The sequence below is a fragment of the Saccostrea cucullata genome, unplaced genomic scaffold, assembly GCF_032062105.1.
Source record: "Saccostrea cucullata isolate Sc308-1 unplaced genomic scaffold, CSIRO_AGI_Scuc_v1 ctg2667, whole genome shotgun sequence".
In the NCBI taxonomy this organism is placed as follows: domain Eukaryota; kingdom Metazoa; phylum Mollusca; class Bivalvia; order Ostreida; family Ostreidae; genus Saccostrea; species Saccostrea cuccullata.
The window spans coordinates 203,499-227,500 of NW_026927697.1; the positions used below are offsets into that span (position 1 = coordinate 203,499).

At 31.4% G+C, this 24,002-nt stretch overlaps 2 protein-coding genes across 2 annotated transcripts in view; both read right to left on the minus strand.

Moving 5' to 3' along the window:
* Positions 1–6,798: 6,798 nt before the first annotated feature.
* Positions 6,799–24,002, minus strand: part of LOC134275268 (uncharacterized) — a 28,779-nt gene continuing 11,575 nt past the window's right edge. Inside the window, exons 5-7 of the mRNA XM_062757544.1 lie at positions 8,557–8,631; positions 8,343–8,424; positions 6,799–8,235 (exon numbers count right to left, since the gene is read on the minus strand). Of these exons, the coding sequence (XP_062613528.1) occupies positions 7,818–8,235; positions 8,343–8,424; positions 8,557–8,631 (575 nt within the window). The 3' untranslated portion in view covers positions 6,799–7,817. The remainder of the gene's footprint in view (positions 8,236–8,342; positions 8,425–8,556; positions 8,632–24,002) is intronic.
* LOC134275271 (uncharacterized) lies at positions 11,713–12,444 on the minus strand. The gene is made up of 3 exons (XM_062757547.1): positions 12,399–12,444; positions 12,124–12,309; positions 11,713–11,915 (listed from the first exon to the last, which is right to left on the minus strand). Exons 1-3 carry the CDS (start codon positions 12,442–12,444, stop codon positions 11,713–11,715), a joined length of 435 nt encoding a protein of 144 aa, XP_062613531.1.

Sequence of the window (24,002 nt, forward strand, 5' to 3'; positions counted from 1 at the left end):
ATAACACAGTTGCAGTTCAGTTTTTTAAATTAATTATGTACGGGATATAACTATGTACCAAAAAATTTAGGACATCTTTTACTTTGCCAAATCAGTTATTTAACGGTTGAATGATTTTCATTCCATTACCGGAAGTTGATTTTTAGCCCTCTGAACAGAAATCAAAAATAAGCATTTTTAATAAAATTATTGACTATATTTTGGGTTTAATTTCAAGGTTTTGTTCCTGTTAATCATAAGTCTTGTACTAAAAATCCGGAAAAATATCCTTCTTTCTTTTCCGGATGTAATGCCTGTATTTCCTCAAACCAACTGAAAACACGCATTTTCATTGCTAATGTTGGAAATTCTCAAAATAAAGAGAAGGGAGAGATACAGATTCAAATATACACTACATAACGCAGACCGAATTCTACCATGCATTAGGTTTATCAATGTCTTAACATGAGCGAAGTAAATAATCTTGTGCATTTTTAAATGCCTGTTTTTCAGATATTGAGGTCGAATTTTCTCTAACTTGGCGTAGTGTAGAAACCCTTGGACTTCCGGTCAAGGAACTGTCATTCATGCTTTTGAAACACATGAGCCCGAAAAGTCGATATGTAGTGTATATTTACATCTGTAGCTCTCCCTTTTCTTTATTTTGAGAATTTCCAACATTAGCAATGAAAATGCGTGTTTTCAGTTGGTTTGAGGAAACACAGGCATCACATCCGGAAAAGAAAGAAGGATATTTTTTTCCGGCATTTTATACAAGACTTATGATTAACAGGTACAAAACCTTGAAAACCCAAAATATAGTCAATAATTTTATTAAAAATGCTTATTTTTGATTTCTGTTCAGATGGCTAAAAATCAACTTCCGGTAATGGAATGAAAATCATTCAACCGTTAAATAACTGATTTGGCAAAGTAAAAGATGTCCTAACTTTTTTGGTACATAGTTATATCCCGTACATAATTTTCACACCTTAAATTAGGGTGTTGCGTTTCTATTGACGGTGAGTATATGTGTTTCCTCATGAAATGCCAAGTCTACCAAAATGAACTTCAAATGGTAGAAATATCTTTATTTCAAGGTGAGGTACATACAATTTACATTCACATTTATCCCCGTACTTTGAATATGCGAGCACAATTAAATGCATATTTCTTCCTCGGATGGTGAATGTGTTATATCAAAATCTACGTACCTGAGAAAGAATAAAAATGTTCCTGAATGAGAATGAAATTCAAACATGCAAAAATTCAGAATGCTCTCCTTGTGAATTTCCTTTACCTGTCTTGAACATGATTGGTCTTGTATAACATGACCCATCTACATGTACAATGATCAATAAGTTTTCTTTTCACGCATGTATTACGTGATTTATTCTTGTCAATTGTTTAGATGTGTCTTGCATTGTAAGTCCTTTCATTGTGCTTTTTGTTTACTACTTAAATTTTCATTTTTTATTAATTGGTTTGGTATATATCATAAGTTTATATATACTTTCGATCGTCATAAAAGTGTATTCTATTAAATATTCTCTACCGGTAAAGATTTTGATATAACAAGTGCTTCGTCATATGCAATTTTTTTTTACTATATCCGATTTATTCACGAAAGACGTGTTACCAAAAGATTGCAGTTTAATTTTTTAATAGACAATTTCGCAATTTCCATCAAAAACTGATCAAATTGTATAACAGCAACCTATGAAATCTCCTTATGTCTTTTCAGTTCTCTTCATGTTAGTGGTCTATTCTTATCTATCGGATAACAAGTCAAGTCAACTTCAAACCCCTTTAACTAGAGACAAACCTGTTTGCTATACTTATGTTTGTCTTTTTTGTCGTAAACAACTGTTTGTCCTATGTACAGGGGTCATATCTCGCTCAACATAGTGTTGCTTGGTATTAAGGTGCTCCAGTTTGGGTTTTCTGGGACTACCCTCGTATTATGGTTTGATATGTTCTATTGATAGCAACCCTCAATCAAATTGATGGTTTTCCTTTGACATAATTTGCCTCGGAGTTATTTCCCTTAGCCGCCATCTTGTAGGGCAAAGCAGTGAATTTTCCTCTTTGAGCAAACAATGTTTAACATGCATGCCAGAAATATATGGGGGAAGGTACCTTACCTACTGATAATTTTTCAAGATATTCTACATGTAAACTTATAATACCATTACATTTTCTTAGAAAAAAAATTCAGCATGCCTTACCAGGGGTTTTGAATTTTTGAAAATTTTCGCATTATTTAAAGAAAAATGTAGAAAAAAAATTCAAAACTTAAACTCCATATCTTTTTCTTCAAAAATAATTTTAGAAGAGGTGTGCAAATCCATATAGAGACATTAAAAATATTGCACACAGGTCCTTCATTTAGTAGAACTCTTCAACTCCAGGGAAGAAACCCAATAAAGTTCAAACTGTACGTTGCGTTTGACCTTAACTTTACCTCAGTAACCAGTATAACAAATTGAACATGGTTGAATAATGAAGGGATCTAGGACATGGCGGCCATGAGGAATAACTCTTGCTTAAATTACCTCAATGGAAAACCATCTATACCGTTACCTGTACGTGCTGCAATTTTTTTGCGTTTAAATTACTCAGCCCTAAAATGTTCCTACAGTGTTCAATTAAATATTCAAATGATAGACATACAAAAAAATTCATTTTAATAAATTTATTTCATTTTAAGATACCTTTAGTATTGTCTTCCAATGTAAGTGGTATGATGGTGTGTTTGGAAAAACTACGTTTAGTCTTTAATGCATCGTCCTCAGAAGAATTAAATTGAACTTAAGCATCGGATATGAATTTTACCTATATAAAAAAATTAAGCTTCCTTTGATTTCGATGCCTTGGTTTGTCAACAATAACGTTGCAACCACTGTAATCTGCTTCTTTCGAAACGTTTAGATATAAACTACAAGTATAATCAATTGATTCCCCAGCTGCTTTGCAAAAAGTATATATCTGAAATCATATAAATCATATAAATGACGTGCAAAAAAAAAAAGATTTCCACAATAAGAAATACATGTACATGTACATACCGCGAAGATAAATATTTTCATCTGCTTCATTAAATTCAAGGTCTCATACCTGTTTGATTTCCAGCCAAACAGATACCTAAAACACGTGTAGCATGATTAAATTAATGAGTGTGCATTAACTGCAAATATTCATTGTAGTATTCTTTCTGCAAATTGCTAATGAATTTACATATTAGGCTTTATTTCATTTCTTCCTCGATATTACGGTTAGATGTATCTTTAAGATCTAATACATTTGATATGAATAATCATGAATATATTGAAAACTAACTTAAAATAAAACCATATAACAAAATGTCTCCCATCCTAGCACGGAAGTCAATTCCTTCAAATACTCATTTGTCCTAACTTGATCAAACAAGCGAGTCCTCAGTACATTGTCGTGTCTATTTTTAGTATAAATTAGGTTTAAAGTTCTTAAAGATTTGGAATAACATACGATTAGATGATTTGAAATTGTAATAAATATTTTGTATAACTATCAAAGATGCCCTTATTAATTGTTATTTTTAATATAAATTTGATAATTTACCAGGTAGTTTGCATCTGCTGCAAATATTTGTATTGATGCTGGGTTTTCAATTGAATTCGGTGTTAAGCAAAATTCCTTTTGATGAACAATTTTACTGACAAACAGGTCACTCTTTCATACATAATCGAAGAGTAGTTTTCTTAAAAATATGCAAGTGTCAAAAATGCTGTGTAAATATTTATCGATTGCATTGGTACCATGTAGTTTACAAGGTTTCAAATTGTTTAAATTTTCTTTAAAAGTAATAAATTGAAATAAGAAATTAATCACTGATTTACATGCATAGTCTTTATCATCATTTTTTTAATTTCTTAATTTCTTAAGATTAAAATCTGCTCGTAGTTCCATGTCAGTAAACAATCTTTAAAAATATCTTTTTTGAGAGTGTCAGACTCCTGTAACTATTGTTACAGTACTGACTCAAATATACTGACCAACGTCCAATCGATGACTAACTAGGGTAGATTATACATATATTACATGGTTTCGAGGACAGCACACCAGAATATCTGCCCCTCGGTGACAGGAAAGCCTTGGAGTGTTATGTCGCCTTCTGCCTTCGGGTCACATAACACTCCAGGGCTTTCCTGTCACCGAGGGGCAAGTATTCTGATATTGCTGCCCGAGAATTAAGCCATGTAATATATGATATATAACATTTTTAAACATTTAACTCAAATCGATCACCGAACATAATTTTTTATTAAACACGAAATTCAAATAAACAAATAGCAGACGTTGTCCCGACTTTTTTTTTTTTAATTTTCGCGGAACTGTTTACGTTTGCTTAGCAAATACTTCTGTAAATTTCGAACCCGATGTATTTTATATGCAGAATGATTGTACGCGCGGGAAGATAACTGTGTTCGGGAGGGCAATATAACTGTTTCCGGTGAAATATAACTATATCTGGCGTGATGAAGCATTTTTTCAGGGTATATGGATAAAAATATTATATTTGTGATTTAATGCGAAAACTTCTTCAAAATCCTTATGTAATTTTATACATATACCGGTATTACATGGCTTCGAGAGCAGCATACCAGAAAATATGCCCCTCGGTGACAAGAAAGCCGAAGGCAGAGGACGACATAGCACTCTAGGGCTTTCCTGTCACCGAGGGGCAAATATTCTGGTATTGTTGCCCGAGAATTAAGTTATGTAATATATGGTATATAACATTTTTAAACATTGAACTCAAATCGATCATCGAACAGATTATTTTATTTAACACTATGTACACATGTACGTTGAGTACAATTCCGAAATATTTCGTCCTGTTTCATGGTAGCTGCAAATCTGTAGCGTTATGGTTTTATGTATTTGTCTTTGACGGTCAATAACAAATATATAGAGCCATAACGCTACAGATGTGCAGCTAGTTTCATGGCAGAATGTTTTCAGTATACTAACACTTGTGTTGGTAACCTTTGTTGCATTTAAGGATTTTTTCTCCTCAATTAAATTATCTAATTCCTATGAATTCAAGTAAACAAATAGCAGACGTCCCGACTTTTTAATTTTAGCGGAACTGTTCACGTTTGCTTAGTAACTGCCTCTGTGAATTTTGAACCCAACGTATTTAATATGCAGAATGATGGCACGCGAGGGAACATAACTGGTTCGGGAGGGCAATATAACTGTTTCCGGTGGAATATAACTACATGTATATCCGGCGTGATGAAACAGTTTTTCAGTGCATATGGATAAAAATGTTATATTTGTGATATTATGCGAAAACTTCTTCAAAAAATGTTATATAATATAACATTTTATAGCTTAAAACTTTTTTCCCCAGAAATATGAATTTCAAAGAACTTACGCTTTTTAATTGAACTTCAAATACAAAATATTTGATAGACAAAATATTTACCTTTCAAGTAGTTTACAAAGTACAGCTGGTAAATTTCCTGATAGGAATGGGCCTGCGTATCAGTATTTATAGAGGGAAAACTATTTCATACTACACAACTTTATGAGTGGAATTCATGAACGAAAACCAAATCAAATCAGTGGGCTGCTAGCAAATATGGCATAAACAAAATCATTGCTCAGCTAGTGCTTATGAAAAAAAACAAAACAAAGCAGAAAAATGATTTCAGATCATTATCACTCTGTCACATTTACTTTTAGTGTGTGTTTACGTCTTAATTTTCCTTTCTACTAGAATTAAAACACAAAACACAACTTCTTTATTTCACTCTTTACAAAAAGTCATCAAAAAGTTTCAAAATACGTTCAATTATTAATGATTACGGAACTTAAGCATATTTACTGTCTTTAATTCCATTCAATATTATCAAGTGAATCGAAGTCCATCTTTTGAAATACTACCTTTTGGCCTATATTGATTATGTAAAGTAACCAGAGATAATGTTTTACTGAAGATAATTCTATAGTATTTTTTAAAAAAAATATATCATCATTGTCAAGAGAACTTTTTGTGTTTTACCATTTTTTTTTAAAAATTTCAAACTGTGATCTTTGTAAATTTCAGGTTTGCGATATATTTCATATCATTTATTTGTAGGCATTTTTTAATATCATTAAATGTAATAATTTTGTTTTAGATTACCACTTTAAAATTTTAATTCTACGTATTGTTTTATCATAAAAAACTATCTCAATATCAAAACTAAATGGAGTACGGGTATATTACATTTGATTAATTGAGTATTATTTGTATGATTTATTCATTTAAACTTTTTTTTACTGAATATATAAAAGCAAAAGTTTGCAAAACATTGATTACTTTTGATGTATATGTACATGTAAATGTAACTGCAATAGGGAAAAAAAATATAATAATCGATTTAATAGAATTAGTCGTGACTGTTACATATCTTTAATAAGAAATATATAAACATGCATTTACACACGGACATATTTTTACTAAATTAGCAAGAAATTTTATCATCAATGTAGTTAACAAAATCTCAAACAAAATAGGCGGAAATAATTGTGTTGTGATTAAAAAAGTCAAACAAAATAGGCGGACATACTTGTGTTGTGATTAAGGAAAATATTAAATGCAGCTGTAGACTGCAAAAACTTTCAGAAAACGAGTGTTATTTAGATATTATACGAAATATAATTAGGGGAAAATAATTTTAATTAGTTGATCGAGACAAATTCCTTGTTCAAAAGCACATACCAATTTATGTAAATTAGTATCTTTCCATAACCATGCATGAATAAACTGGTTGAGGCTTTACACATTTTTATTTTACTTGGTTATAAAAATCAACTTATTGTATTTTTTATTTGATCATTTTGTACATAGAAAACGTGTACAGCTCACAACATTAGTCTGGATTTCTTTGTTGCCTTGGTAATTATACCTTTTATGTTTCAAATAGATAATGGTTTCTTTATTTCCAAGAAATAATATTTGTAGATACAAAAAATGTCTCAAAACAATTAAAGCACATTAATTTGCAGGATTTATCACTTATAGAATTGCTAAAATAATTTCACCTAACATAACATTATATTTATGATTACATTTGAAAAAAAGTATGGTCCATGTTAAAGTGATTAGTCTAAAGGTAACAATTTTTAATTACGAAATGGCAAATTAATAATACGATGTAAACTGACCCCTAATTTTCTTTGCGATTTTGAGTAATGGTGTTTGGGTAATTGTACTTGATAAACAATGTAAGATTCTATTAATATGTATATTATTCTTAACATGGGTAAATGACTTGTATTCTTTCATATAAAACACGAACTACAGAACAAGCTATTTCAGAGAATCTGTGTCCTACCCTAAAGGAAAAAAGAAAATGCTTAATTTTAAAGGGAGCAAGGGGATGGCAGACACTTTTGGACGACCATACGAAACTATGATATAAAAATTGTTGAAGCTCAAAAGCCTCTTTTGAAATCGTTCAAAATTCAAAGAGTTTTACACCACAAAAGAATGAATGAATTTTCACTTGATCTTTGACTTTTTGACCTAGAAATCAATAGAAGTCTTCTTTAGACCATAGACATTTGTTAACTTAAATTTCATTGCAAACGCTTAAACAGTTCTCGAGATATCTTGCGGAAATGAAAGTGTTACAAACAAACAGAAAGACAGACGGACAGATAGACAGACCAGAATTAATATCCCCACTTTCAGTGAAAACGAGGGTAAACAGTTTTAAAGATAATTTCAATCTTATAACTTTGCAGACATTTTTCTGTCTTTTAGAAAAATGTTTCTCTATTCTAATTTATTTCGTAGCCACTTATTTTTTCTGCACTTGAGAATATAAATAATCCCCTGGAATGTTTTCAGTGTCTCCATGTTCTGAAGTATATGGTAAATGTCCTTCCCTTATTTCTGTTGTGTTTCTAACAAAAGCAGAATTTCTGTCAACTGCTGAGTTTCGGACATCGGAAGAGTTACCGACAACAGCAGAGTTTCTGACAACATTGTAATCTTTGACAACGAGAGAATATCCGTGGGACGTGCTGACGTCATTGATTCCGGAATAAGAAGCACCGTCCTGTGCTCCGCTAGTTCTTTGGTAGAGGTCGTTTTCTATCAGTTCACCTCCGCTGTTTTTTATATAAATTATGTCTTTCATTTCTACGTCTGTTGGTTGTATCTGTCTTATTATTACGTCATCAGGGTTCATATCAACATTTATCATTTTCGTAGAGCTGTTCAAAAAATAAGTTTATGAATATTAATCTAGAAATAAAAAATGAAAGTATGATATAAAAAGGTTTTTTTCGTAAAATAAGAGGTCAATTTATTGCTCACTTACTTTGATTTTTTGGTAACTAGTGCAGTAATTGTTGCTGTGACAAGAATCAAAATGACTGCTGCTGGTACAGTTAAGAACAAGACTACAAAAAAAGAAAAGTTCTCCATTTAGACATTTTAAATTGAAAATGTCAGGACATATAAATTGTGTTAAAAAATTTGATGAATTTTAACCAACAATAATATCGTATTCGTTAATTTGTGAAGTATCTTACTCTGTGGTATTTCAAGACAAACATTTAATGAGTTTGACGTGGACTCGGTGACTACAGTTGTCATGGATGTATATTCTGTGGTCAGAAAAGAATTATTAGTTTCTGTGTTATATCCCGCCGCCATGCTTTGCCAAGTGGAATTTGACCTATCTGATTGAAATTAGAAACAATATTTTGTTTGTATTTAACTCTTCAGTTATCGAGATATATATTTATACAAAAAAATTATATCTGTGCTTCGGTCGTTTGTGATACATTGTTAATATATGAGATTCAATTCATTTATTACTTTATCAAAGTTGTCACTCTGGAAAATAAAAGAAATTCATTATTAAATACTAAGGACAATTATCGTTTGTACATGTTAAATCAATGTGTTTATTTTGTATCAAAGTTGTCCACCTGAAAAAAGATATATATTCATTGAAAATAAAAGTCAATTGTCCTTGTAAACCATGCTTATACATGTATATATTGATCTACCCGATAGAACGCATATTTTCTTTAATGAACTACTATAGATGCTCCTTTTTTCATGGTTAAAATTTTTTTTAATTTACAATTACCATAAGTAAAGGATAGAGATTTTAAAGATTACGTCAATCATAAATATAATTAGTTAGGTTTGCCTTGAACTTCATTTAAAAGCCATATAGCTGGAATTAATCTAGAATTTCAATAGACTTTGACCATAAATGCCAAGTTTTACTTAAATTCTTCCTGGTCTGGCTATTATCCTACTAATACGAAGACACCATCAGAATAAAATTGCTGAGCAATGTACTGTATTGCAATTTCAACCAAGATTTTTTTAGCACAAAGCGTGAAAGACTATCAGAAAAGGAAATCATCAGAGGGCAACGACATTTTCTGAAGAAAACCTTCAATCTCTCAATGGAATATTAGTACGGTTCAGTGAAACTGTCTGTGATATTCCTGACACTGAAAGTCGGGAATTGGCGAGAAAATGCTTTTCATACAGGCAAGTCTCGAACCCTGCATGTCATTGGTTTACAACGTTTTAATTAAAATAAACACGGACGTATTGTATGATATTATCTTATATTATCAACCACATTTGAATCAGATTTGTCACCAGTTCGCCGTTACTCTCTCCATTTGACCAGTTACAACTACCAAGGTCACCAATGACCAGGCACTTATGGAGGAGTAAATGAAACCTGCAGCTGTAAATGCAGGATATATATGGACACATGCGACATTTTCTTTCAAATAAAGAATTTTAATTTTAGACATTTGCTCCTTACAGTCAAACCTTTTAAAGTGAATAAGGCACATTTTGTCTAGCAAAATGCTTCGTCGCAGATTCTAGAGTGTACAAAAACATAAGAATAATAAAATTGAACTGAACATGAAGGTTCGGAGTGTGCAAGTGCCCGATAAATCTTATTTTCTTGTATTTTTCCTCAGTACCATGTGTTATTTTCACATGTTATATGATATAAAATTATCATTTTATTAAAAAGCACATTTATGAACTGTGTAGGTTTATGAAAATTTTTAGATATTAATTATTGAGAGAAAAAGAGAGAGACTCACCACAAAACATTTCTCTTCCATCGCTATCCATATCACTTCTAGTCACACTCTGTACAGTAGTATTTGGGTGACAAATCTCATTTTTCTCTGTTACATTTAATTTGATATGAGGTCGCAATTACATGTTATGTTATCAAGCATGTTTGAAATAGGCATGTTCCAGATGGAGATCTTTGTATAAATGCATAAATTTTTATACATTGAAGAGAGAGAGAGAGAGAGAGAGTGTAAAAATTAAAACTAATAACCTCCGGTTTTTACATTTGTATTATACCTTATACTTAAATGATGAAAGTATTTTTGTCTCTTTGCAAGGACCATTTCAAAACTAACAAGATGTGTTTGTGAAACACTGATGCCCCCGTATGGCAACATAGCAAAGATTAAACTTTTCTTAAATGCAAATTTAATTAATTGGTACCAAAAGTAGGGTATTCTCACTGGAAAACAATTGTAAAATTTGAAAGTTAAAATTTTCAATAAGTACAAAAATCTCCTAGGTCAAGGTCAAAAGGTCAAGGTAATTGGTATACAATGAAAGGTCTTGCCACATAGAATACTTATGTAGAGTATGGAAGCCCTAACCATATACGTTCAGAAGTTATGGCCAAGGTAAAAAAAAATTAAAAGTAGGTCAAACTTCAAGGTCAAGGTTAAAGGGTCAAAGTTCTTGTTATCAAATGAAATGTCTTGTCACAAGAATTAAATATGTAAAGTATGAAAGCACTAGCCCTAATCTTTAAAAGTTAGAGTCAAGTTTTGTTTTTTATAAGTAGGTCAATCTCATAGGTCAAGGTCAAAGGGTCAAAGTTCTTAGTATCCAATGAAGCGTCTTCTCACAAGGATTTAAAATTTGAAGTATGAAAGCCCTATCCCTTACCGTTCAAAAGTTATGGCCAAGTTTAAAGTTTTTTTTTAAGTACGGAAATCTACAAGGTCAAGGTTGTTGGTATCCAATAAAAGGCCTTCCAACAAAAATACATATGTGAAGTATAAATATCCTGATATCTACTGTTCAAAAGATATGGCCAAATTTAAAGTTTAAAATTTTCATGTAAAAGTGGGACAAACTCCAAGGTCAAAAGGTCAAATTTGGTGGTACCCAAAGAAAGGTCTTGTCACAATGAATACACATATGAAATATGAAAGTCAGGGCTCCACCTAATCAAAAGTTATGGGCAAGGTTAAAGTTTTTGCGGACAAACACACAAACAGACAGACAGAGAGACAGACAGACAGACGGACGGACAGATTCGTTAACGGGAGCATAAAAGTTATTTATAATATGGAAGAAAGAGAGAGAGAGATTCTCCAATGCAGTGAAAAATTAAATTATTATTCAATCATTTATAAGCCAAATCTCAGGAACTTTATCATGCTTGTAGAAATCAATATGGATATAGAAGAAAATAAGCCAGGATTATGCATTTATTTAACACACTAGTAAAAAATATGTACATGTACATAAAGTAGAAGTGAAAGGATTTAAAAAAAAACTTGACAAGGCTTTTTTTTTAATCATTCTTCTCATTACCTCAAAGCGTCTCCATATGAGTGAAAAATTCTCGAGAGAGACGTTAAACAACATACAATCAATCAATCAATCATTACCTCAAACGCCCTAGAAGAATGTTTAAAAGTCACATTCACATCAACATTTAAGTATTTGCAGATATTGCTGAAATTGTCTTCAAGTGTACGTTTTGGGTTCTCTAAACGCTGTGAAATATTGTTGCATTCCGATGGTTGAACGTCAAGACTCCAGACGGTGTAGTACTCCATAGATACAATAGGTATACCTGTAGGAAATTTGTGTAGAAAAGATGTTTTAAAAATTTAGATGCAAGATAAACATATATACATCATGTGAAGCAATTTTAAATGCTTATTTTTTCGTATAATTTCAGTAGATCTTTAAAAAATGCGTATCTGTACGATCAAAGTGTGTTAAAAATTGTGTAGGTCTAGAAAATGGAGATTTTGAAGGAAGTGCTATCATTCACCTACGTTTACAAGCCATCAGAGATGGAGACCAGCTGTTATTTAAACATTGGAAAATTGTTTTCCTCTCTCCACTAGAGAAAATGTATCCCCGATAGCATTCTATTGTACAGGTATCATTGGGCGAACAGGAAACGTATGCATTTTCTACCAACGCCTCTACTCCGTCTTGAGAACGGCACCTTATGAAGTCTTAATTGAAAAGATAAAAACAAATCCAATACATTGATAAAATTTATCAGTCCTTATAAATCGGTACTTCTAAAAAAAGAAATTCCTACCTGTAACCAGAACCAAAAACAACAGAACCTTCAAATAAATTTTCATTTTCAACAGGACGTTGAAGTTCAAACCAAGGAAATAAACGAACCTTAAAGTCTAGGTTGCATGTATATACATGTACATGCATACCCCAGTTACACGAATTTCCTTATTTAATTTTATGTTTTATGGCACGGCATATCAGTAAATAAGTCATATTTAGTTAAACATCTTTTGTTATTGTTTTTGTTATCTGTTAAAATTCAAATTCAACTAGATGCTGCCATAAGACAGTAATACCCACGCTAAGATGTTTGCCTCTAAATACACGCTTCTTCATATTGGACTTTCCAAGGAAAAAGTCAAAATAATTCTATGATTTACCTAGAGCATAAAATTCTTAGGTGATCAATGAGCCTTTTATATGACAATGTATTTCATATACGTAAGGATATCCGATCCTCAGCCAGGAAGGATAACTCCAAAAATCAATATTTGATTTAAAATGCATCATTATGAAGCTTGAAAATGAAATTTTTTCATGTAATAATTTTCATTTTATTTAAGGAAAAACTGTCTTATTTTTCGATTTCATGATGTGATCAATCGATTGGCTTGCGTGATAATTTGCAAATACGCCGAAGACCTTTATGCATAAAATTATCATCGACATGAAATTGAAAAATCTGACAGTTATTCCTTATACTTACATGCTTTGGATTCCGCCAATCCACGTGCTCCAAGCCCTGCTTCTGTCTAGCTATTTGTTCCGCCCTTCACGTGATTTTTTTTAACCGCGCCTATTGATGAACCAATACATTGATGGGGAAATAAAGTACAATTACTATTTGTAATTTTATCTCGGACAAAGACATCTTAAATGTAAATATTCATCTTTTTATGATTCAAGGTTTTTGGAAGTCTTAGAAAAGGTCATATAAAAAGTTGACAATTTTACCCTATAAAAAGAAATAAATACAGTTTTAAAGAAATAAAATTTTCTTAAATTGTGCCTTAGATACCAATGCTAATTAGCATAATATGAAATAAGAAGTGATTTGTGATGTCTTGCAATGATAGTAAAAACATTTTACACTGTGTATTATATAATACATGAAGGAAATAGAAGACGTAGAACACCTAATAAGAATAAAAATCATGACAATTTCTCCGAATGCCTGGATACCTATTTTTTTAAAACCTAAAATATATTTGTTGATCAATTTGCAAATAGAAAATGCATAACTGATATTCATATTCGCTTTTTCTGCATAAATATTGGAGATTTGTCAATTTTCCCTATACGTATAACATGATTAACTTTAATGTTTAACTTCAAAGAAAAAAAAACTGTGGATAAATTGACATTACTTTGTGGATTCTGGGATATTTCTATGAGTATTTTCAATTACTTAACTGTTGATTTTATGAACCTGAGGATCGGGCTACCTTAATTCATTACCATTCTGAAATAACAGAATTTAATTTAATGATATAAATTAGATTTTGATACATTTTTTGTTCATGATATTTGCACTTTTTAAATTTACTTTCTTGACAACAAATACTATTAATTTAGGCATAGTACAAAGCATTTTTGATGAATTTATCAAAATGTGCAAACTTTTTTTAGTATTTGGTCAGGCAAAAAACCCCTGGAAAATCCAACTCAATCAATTTTGTCCCCCCCCCCCACAAACACACACACACGCACACACGTTTTCTGAAATAGCGTAGACGGCAAAGTTATGCTTAAACATCTTTTGTAATTATAATTTGAAATTTGTTCTTGTACTATACATGCACACCTTTTTGAAATTTCTTCATCACATTGGGTTTGCGTCACCCATTATCATTTTTAGATAGCACCACTCGGCACACCTCGTCCAATTCGTACTTCATCTGATAAAGGCGATGGAATCAGCCAAGGTTTGCCAATGTTTTCCGAATGAGATAGCACATGCTGATGGTGCAGTTCGGTGTGTATATGTCATTTGAAATAATTCATTTTGTGTTTTAATTGGATTATATTTCATGAAGTTGACAGGACCTGTGACAGTCGGTAAGAACAAGTTTATACATAGATTGGAGTGAAATAAACTGAAATGCACATGGTTAAGTTCAAGTTCAAAAAAAGTCAAAGATCATCGCATGCCACAGTAGACGAATTTCACACTCTTAAGTTATCTCCCGTTGTCGACGTGACATTCAGTTACAAGCGCAGATCCATACTATTTTTTTTTTTGGAAAGGAGGGAGGGGGTCACACCTCAGTCAAAAAATTCCAACACCCAGAATTTCCCGAGAAGCAAAGAAAAAACGAATAAAATAAAAACAATGATGGTGGGGTTCATGGTTTTTTTTTGGGGGGGGGGGGCGTCCAAAGTCATTTTATTTGCTTAAGTATACAGTCCTATTTAAATAACTCTGCAAGTTCCAGAGGGGGGGGGGTCCGATCTCCCTAGCCACTCACTCTCCCTGAAATGATATATGATCTTGTTACTCCAAAGTAGTAGAATATTTTTCCATTTGACTCTACATTTTAATTGTTTCTTGTGTTTACATTATGTCTGTTTCTTCTACGTTGGGCTATACACGTGGCTTCCACATTTCATAGGTAAATTCCTTGTGACAACACCTTTAAGGAGGAATGCCACACCAACTTTTTATTTTATAGATCTCTGAGTCAACCTTTTTAAACAATGGTTTCAGCATTGAAAGGCCGACATTAGCTCTTAATTATTTCATATGATTTTTTTGTATTTTTTCAAAGAAAATTAAAAAAATTATTTACATTAAAATAAGATGCTTTCTTTCAAAAATTTGCTGTAAATAAATGTACTGTAAAACGAGAATATTTGGCGCACTACTAATTTTAGCGCCTTTGGCGCAAGAGCCCCTGAGCGCTAAAATTTATTGTGCGCTAAAGGTTTCTAAATATCATTTTTGTGTGTGTTCAAAGCTTTTACATAAGTACTTGTAAACCATAACGCGCGATTACGTAATGTCGAAGGGTCATAGGATTTTATATACACACTAGCACTGCAGATGTTCGGAAGACAGAAAGTTCGCCAAATTATAATTTGATTAAGCTATTGTTACCCCGGTAGTTGTTAGCCGATTATTATCATTAGCACCCTCAAAGTTTGGCTTCTCGGCGTGTCAGTCATCTATCGATTGGAGGGAAACAATGCAATCAAGCATGGCGATTGAGCTTGCAGACAATACCTGATTAGGATTACCGTTTTATCTGAGTAATTTTCTGTCGATGCATGCATTGTTTTTGTATAATTTAAGAGAGTAAATACTCCATTTCTTTTAATTGAAATTAGAAATAAAAAAAAATTGACATTGTACCACCGCCATGTGATAACACGTACGCGGTAAAGTTAACGAATGTTTATGAGAGTACTAATGTGTTTCTGTGCTTGACAAACCAAAAAGTCAAATACGGATGTGGATTTAAAAAAAAAACAGAATATCACATTTATATACTAGTATTTTACTGACAAGTGCAAGCGCTAAAATTTATTTGCGCCAATGCATTCCCACTTGCGTTTGCGTTAAAATACGTATGCGCCAAATTTTCTCGTTTTACAGTATCACATGGATACCTAATAAATCTCTTGACCTTGGAGTTTGACCCACGTTTACAGGAAAAATACCAAAGTATAAACTTGGCCTAAGTTTTGAGCAGTTGGTGCTAAGGCTTTCATGCTTAATGTGTATTCATTGTGAACTTTCAACAGGTATAAATATTTTTGACCTTGACCCTTCAGTTTGATCCACTTGAAAAACACTTTAACCTTGGCAATAACTTTTAAACAGGAAGTACTTGTGATTTCTCTCTTATGTCACATGTTTATTCCTTGAGACAAGACTTTCCTTTTGATACCAACAATTTTGACACTTTGACCTTGGAGTTTGACTTACATTTGAGAAACTTCAATCTTCGCTAAAAGCTGCCATACGGGGCATCAGTGTTTCACAAACACGTCTTGTCATGGTAATCTTTAAGGGGTGGTGTCTCCATACTTCTGGTCATATCTACTAAGTTCTCCCTTGAATCAGAAATGATGATATACTGTAAGTTGTTTTAATTCCACGGTGTTAAAATTCACGATTTCTTGAAAAGTACCAATTGCGATGGTTTTAATTTCACGCTGCAAGAAATTAATTTTAATTGTGTATACGCATTTAAACGTTTATAGAAACTAATGATAGAATTCACGATAGGTTTTATTTGGCGGAATAATTACACATCGCAAACATAGTGAAATTAAAACCATCGTGATTATTTGCCAATGTACATTTTATATTTTAAAATAATTATTATTAGAGTTTAAAAGGTTAATAGTGCAAATTAAAATTGACTAAGTTCTGCAGTTGAACTAGTTATACCATTTTAGCTTTTTGCTACTCAAAGCACCTTAATTAACTATTTTCAATCAAATACTGTTATCTGAAATGTGCACTTTTTTCAACATCAGGTTGCATACATTTTCAGCTTCTCAAAAAATGCATGAAAAAAACAGCTTTTCAGAAACTGTAACCCTTTCCAAATACTTGTGAATCATAAATTTTTGGCTCCTTGAGTTTTTCTGGTTTCCTGATCAGATTTTTTCTGTCGTGTATCTGTTTCTCTGCAAACTTTTCACATTTTCAACTTCTCTAGAACCACTGGGCCAATTGCAACCAACTTACATAGAAATATACATTTGACTTTTTCCATCATAAATCTACTTCTCAAGAACAGCAAGGACATTTATTGTCCCCCATTTTCGCGAAAGGTAGGGGACATTAAATTTCATATGTATGTCAGTCTGTCCGTCTATCACAATAAATCTAACGTTGGTCATTATGGTCATATATTTTGAATGAGAAGAGAAGGACTTTCATATTACACATGTGTATTAGTATTTACCTGTGACAATGCCATTCTAAATACACTATGAATTTATTCCCCATGACCTTGAAGTTTGACTATATGACGATGTCAACTTCATAGCATTTCTTTCGTTAGATTCTTTTGAAGAGAAACTCGGTATTAAGCATTGCTGTTCTAATTATGCATTTCTTACTTTGCAAGAAACGAATCACTTTACATAACATAATATTCAATTCAATTTTATGTCATTTGCTTCCTTAACAACAGTTCCTTATCGTTATTATATTTTAAACTCGACTTGATATTAATCAAATGTGTATTCAATGCATTATCCCCTGTGGCAATTAGAATCTTGTAACAAGCAAATAAAAAAAAAATAGAAATTCTTCCTTATGTACGAGGGTTGTACCAAAAAGTCGTAGACAGGAACAACAGTTTAGTTTCTCTTTGCTATATCAAATTTCTTTCCTTGTCATAGGAAAAAGTAACATTGTAGGATCATGCATTTCAAGTTTCATGATGATATCATATTTAATAAAAAAAATTATGAAGAAATAAAGAAAGCATGTAAGTGTATATCGGCGAACGAAGACAGACGTAAATTACGTTTCTTATCACGTCATGATCTCTTTTTCTGCTTAACACGTATCTATTAACATTCAATAATTTTTAAAAGTGAAAGACCACTCCTCTTGAATAAGGGACTTACAAAAATTCACTACTGTCCGGTTTTTCTTTTTTGTTTTTTTTTAAAGCAGAATCGAATTTCAGTCGAAATTCTGTTGAAAGATCGATCGCCTTACATTTTAGGCAGCAGAGAATACACATTGTTTGACGTCGTCCATGGTCCCGATTTTTTCCCATTGCCTGCATTTACCAAACAGTACTCTACTTCTTACATGATGTACTATTTTCTGTATAGAGGAAAAACTCTCATTGAATTTCAAGCCATTTAAAAATAACTTCTCTATTAAAATCTAGTATTTAATGTCACTTCAGCACTCTTCTTTCCAGTCTTTGGTGTAAATAAACCATATCCAACACTATTTATTAGATCTCCGTGCGCCGGTTACGCGTTCGACCACGTCATTTTCATCAAACTCGATTCCAACAACACTTTGTAAATCAGTACACCAATCTTCTGTTTTTAATGATATTTATATGAAATTTGGAAATATTATTAAGGTTTTGATTCTGGTTTAACTGATTTAAATTTGAATTCACTGTTTTACATAGCACTAAAAAAAAATTAAAGGAAATGTAACAGTTATATGCGTAAATAATTCCGAATTTTGTTCGTGCGCCGACAGACCTTATCGGCCATCACATAAATCGTCCTAATATTATTAATATGAAAGATATAAATTTAGAATTTCACAGTTTTAAAGAACTTTGAATATATTATGTCTATGCAAAATTTGGTGAGAATTGGTTGCATGTTTAAAAAGTTATAAACATTGTCTACGACTTTTTGGGACAACCCTCGTATATTAATTAATCATACCGTATGTTTAAACTCTTCTATGAATTTTGTGATAGTTTTAAAAACGTTTTTATGATAACAGATTAATGTACATGTAAAAGAATAATCAAGACGAATACCTTTAAGATTTAGTTCAGACTTTATAAGTTTAAGCATCATGGGTATTGCAAAGACTGTTGAATGTGTTTTTCTATATCAAATATGATTGATTGATTGTTGTTTGACGTCACACTCAAAATTTTTTTCATTTATATTCATAGAGACGTCAACATAAATCAGCTAAAGGCTTCAACTTTGAACTTCACTTGGCATTCAGAGCCATTGAGCGGTAAAGAATCTTTATCTTGCCAACGCCTTCCGTAACATGGGGCCTCGGTTTTTAAGGTCTCATCCGAAACTTTTACTTTGAATTGCCCAGCGCATTGCGAAGGGACAGTTGCTACCCAATCGTTTATCGATATAGGTCAGTCACGGCCGGGATTAAAACTCACGACCTCCCTGTCACGAAGCGAGAGCTCTGCTAAATTGAGCTACAGTGAACGGTTTTTCTACAAATAAACCACAGGAAAATAAAATTTTCCCTGCATTCCATTCGTATCTCTGTTTGTGTATCTGTCCTATTAGATTCTCAATATCTTTCTCAAAGATATCTGATATACATTTGTATTTGCATGCATTGTTGCGTCTATTTTGATGTTTTCGAAAAAAAAATCTTATTTCATTCGTTCAATCCACTTGTTCCTTGCAAAAAAAAACCACTTCCCTCCAATACATTTTGTCTTTTATGAATTCTGCAAGTCTCAGTTGAGTTATACAATCCAACCTTTTATCACAATAGATACAGCTGCACTTATGTAAGAAATCCACTACGTCATACGTGTTTGCTTCTTTACTCAGTATAATGGATGTTCATACTGTAAGTTGAATACATTTAATATCATAAAAAATATTCCGCGAACATAAAAATATCGTACATTTATGACAAACTTAGCATCCATATTAAACAGAAAATCCTGTTTCTTTTTTTCTTTGTTAAAGTAAGAGGTTAATCATTAAACAATGTAAGAAAATTCAATGTGAAAAACACATTTTAAGAAAAAAAAATTGAAACGTTCGTTAATTAAACTTTATGTTTTGAGAATTATTACTAAATTTACAAATATGCTATAATGAAAAATCAATGACTGTGAGTGAATATTAATTAATAATTAATAGATTAATAATTAATAAGTACAATTTAATAGAATTTGACGTGTTAAAATCGCAGAATTTAAGTTTTAAGCGACAAACTTCCACAAAACGTAAAAAATTTAAAGACAAGTTTGGATGTCAAAATACCTAATTCAAAGCTTACAGAAAGATTTTATGTAACGCTTTGGTTTAGACCAATCTGCTTATGCATCGGGGTTTTCCTCCATTCCATCATTTATGGTAAATGCATGCAGATATCCCATTTAAATAAATCTGATTACTCATTTAACTGAAGAGGAAAGGATAAATGAATTAGCTATGCTATCTGTAATCCATATTTATATTAACAGCACATGTATCTGAAAATTTGTTAAGACAAATAATAACTTCCGTTGGAAGAGAAGACTAATGACCAGAAAAAGGGCTAATGAACAATGCATCTACGTTGTTAAAAAGCTATAAAAATATTGTTTGTTCAAGTTAATTTAATTTTTTATTAATGATAAGTGATTTATTTATCATGTGTTTATGACTGAGGGGGAAAAACAAAATAATTAAGCAGAAGAAAAGCAAAAAGGAAAGGAATTCAATCAGTATGAAATTTAAATGGAATAGTGATACAGCTGTGTAACAACAGTTAATTCTGCGATTTCATTTTTTTTTCTTCGTTGGCTATTAAAATTTTCTTTGGGCTAGTAATAATGTCAAATCCTTTAGCCCTACTGGCTAGTTTCTCAGAAAAGTTTTCTTTTGGTCTATTTAAAAATCATTGAATCATAAGCCTAAGCTGCAGAGGGCGATGAAACGAGTTCTTTATGATTTGCAAATTGGTCTTTTTAAAATAACGATTGATTTGGAAAAAAATCAGCATTTGCTGAATGATTTGTCATTTTATTCAAAATCACTGAGTTCTAAGGTATGCATTTTAAAAACCTACACTGTAGCAATGAGAGTAATATTTGCTGACAATGTTGATAGATTTATTTTTATGCCTTATGTTAATAATTGAGATTTACAATTTCCTTACGCTTATGTTTTTCCTAAATTACAGAAAATGGTCTATGACTGCGAACTAATAATGATAATATAAAAAAAAAATTCTAAGAGACAGTTGCATCTACCCAATGGTATTCCAGTACATGTAACAAAAACAAAGGAACCATTTTTACACAATTAATATAATTTTGTCACAATTATTTTCCTTGTTTGTCGTACGTGTTACTCTTCTCTCTTGTGATCCGCTCATAATCAGTGTTCATTCTCATAGGTCTCCCAATCACATCAGAATATGTCTCTCGTAGTTCCTTAAAGGATTTTAATGACCTATTAAAAATAAAAAGTTAAACTGTAAAACTCACACAAATAACGATTAGGAATACAGGATATCTTTTGGCATGAAATAACTGACAATTACCTGGTTTGGCGCCACAGTAATAGAGTCAGAAAAAGGGCAATCAAACCCAGTATAGTTGATATTGGTATACATATAGACAAGCAGGCCTCTAAAATTCAAAACAAATTGAATTCATAAAAAAGGAAGAAATCGAAATCCAGTCACTGCACATAACCTATCACTTATGCCACGTAAGAAACGGCAATCTGTAAGAAACTTTTTCCTCTAAAATAGGACAATTTTCAATGTGTTGTGTACTTTCCTGAATTTGACTTACTCTCATAAAAGTGTGCATATTTCTTGGCTAAAAATTACCTTAAAATCTACACGTTTGTTTTAAATTCATAGTGAAATATTAAATAATGCAAATTACTTAAAACTATGTCCGAACTGAAGTCTAAAATAAAGAAACCGTGATTTTCAAAATGTTAATAAAGGATTTGCTTGTTAATTTTGTTTTCAAATGTTTAGCACGTTAGAAAAATTCTGGGAAAAAAAATTGCATTTATAAGGATGATTTTGGTCCCCAACAATGACCTAGGTCGCAGAGAATATACGATTTATAACTGTATGATCTTTTATTTACAAATAATTATACATATATTGAAAAATTAAACTATTTTAGTGTTTCAAAAAGAATTTAAAAAACACAAAAGTGGACGATGAACTAGTACGTGGGGAAATGGACAGTGACCTGATGACATTTAATAGCAAGTACACTCTTAGGCTATCAAGAGACTTAATAGGTTTATAGTCTATCAACAGCTATATTCAAATCTTTTAGTAATGGTTCTTAATTTACCAAGTCTTGAGAAAGCCGGCATTATATATGACTGTATGTTCTGCTTTTAACATTTCTACAGAAAAAATGAAATCATAAAAACTCTGTATTTTTTCTTTTTGATGATATAATTTGAATCGGTAAAAATACTAAACTGAAAAATGTTTTCAGATGATATACAGTATGCAACATACCATCTGTATTTGAATCAGGTCTACGTCATAAAGATTAACATCTTTTGAAATGCTCATAAAAAAAAAACACATTGAATATCCGTAAAGATTCTCTTAAAAAACGATCCAATTTATTGTCATATTAACTTGCATGCATTAGCATAAAATTGTCATGACATCAAAAATATAATGCAATGATTGAAAAATAGCTCAAATTACGTAATGTCATAAGTGTCACATAAATTACGCTCTTCGTGAAATATATTGGGGTAAGCAATGTATTTAACATCCTTATGAATTTTCAGAAAGTCACAAGTTTTTTTTCGTTCACTTGCTACCATGATGATTATTTTAATATTTTAGACTTACCTTCTTCCTAAATTGAAGAACAAGATAATTCTGCCACTAATTCATCCGTTGAAGAGGTTGTCCTTTCAGTAAATTGTGAGGTGAAGTCGTATGATCTAGTCGCTTTATTCTCTTCTACTGTGGTAATGTTTGTGTCTGATAAATTATATGATGTAATTACAAATTACTTTCACTCTAGGTTCTAAATAAAGTTTGTCTTTTATCACCAAAATAAAGTGTGGCATACATAACTAAAATATCTCAGTCAGAAATATCACAATTAATTGTAGACTTATGAAATACATTCTGTAAGCCAAAATAAAACCATACAATATATTTATGCGATATATACTTCCCAACCAAAATTTTATTAATACATATCTATATGTAGATGAATTTTTATTCTGTATTTTATGAGAAAAACAATGATATATATAAAATCATAAATACTAATTTAGAATCCAATTACTTGCATTAGCACTACAATAATACAACAAATATTTCATGGTTTATCGAAGGTTTTTCACCTTGTATGTGAATATCTAATAGTTTATTCTTTTTAAATCGCTGCGATATGAATTTAAGATTTTTCATTTTTAAATGTTCAAACTACATGTATTAATTAAGACATTATATATGGACTCAAACGACATTTACGCATCACCGTTATTATCTACAAGGAGTAAAAATATAAAAATTAAAAACTGCAAAAGTCAAAAAAAGCATCTATTCTCACTCTGCATTTATAGCAGCTGATAAATTAAATGTATCATTTTGAACATGTAATGGATAAGATAGATGAATCTTTAAATGGGAATGAAATTTCACATCTCAATCAGTTACTGATATTTATTGATTGAATTGGATATAGAAGTCAGTTTCCTCGATTCATAAATATTGTTATCTAGGCAATCTTTAGCTTTCCTGTTGACATAGGTTTTCGTCCAAGACTCGACACACTGGGTTGGAAAAGGATTCAATACGAAGGTGTCTTTGGAAAAAAAGGATAAGAAAAAGTAGGTGTGATATCTTTTAGGGTCAAAATCTGTTTAAATTACCAGAAACTTTCAAAACAATCCCTGAGATTGCAAAAATTCTTTAACTTATCAGAAATACCAGATACATTTAATACATATGACTTTCATGTCAAAACCAAGGGTAATCTACTCGAGTTCATGTCGAGCACGCAAAAGTCAAAGTTTATTGATTTTCTGTCATGTTTGGACTTCATTTAAAGTCCAAAAAATATTATAAAAATAATTTTTATTGAAAGCAATTTTATTGGATCAATTGAAAAGGCATTTACTTTTGTACAGAATACATATAATGTACCAATGAAGATTATAATGTTTATATAATGAGAGAAAG

What these genes read in the sequence shown, in the direction of transcription:
- LOC134275271 (XM_062757547.1), bottom strand. Translation starts at nt 12,444, where the DNA reads ATGAAAATTTATTTGAAGGTTCTGTTGTTTTTGGTTCTGGTTACAG. An exon ending in GTTTTTGGTTCTGGTTACAG is followed by an intron (nt 12,310 to 12,398) that starts GTAGGAATTTCT and finishes TTTTCAATTAAG; the next exon opens with ACTTCATAAGGTGCCGTTCT. An exon ending in ATCTCTGATGGCTTGTAAAC is followed by an intron (nt 11,916 to 12,123) that starts GTAGGTGAATGA and finishes AATTTCCTACAG; the next exon opens with GTATACCTATTGTATCTATG.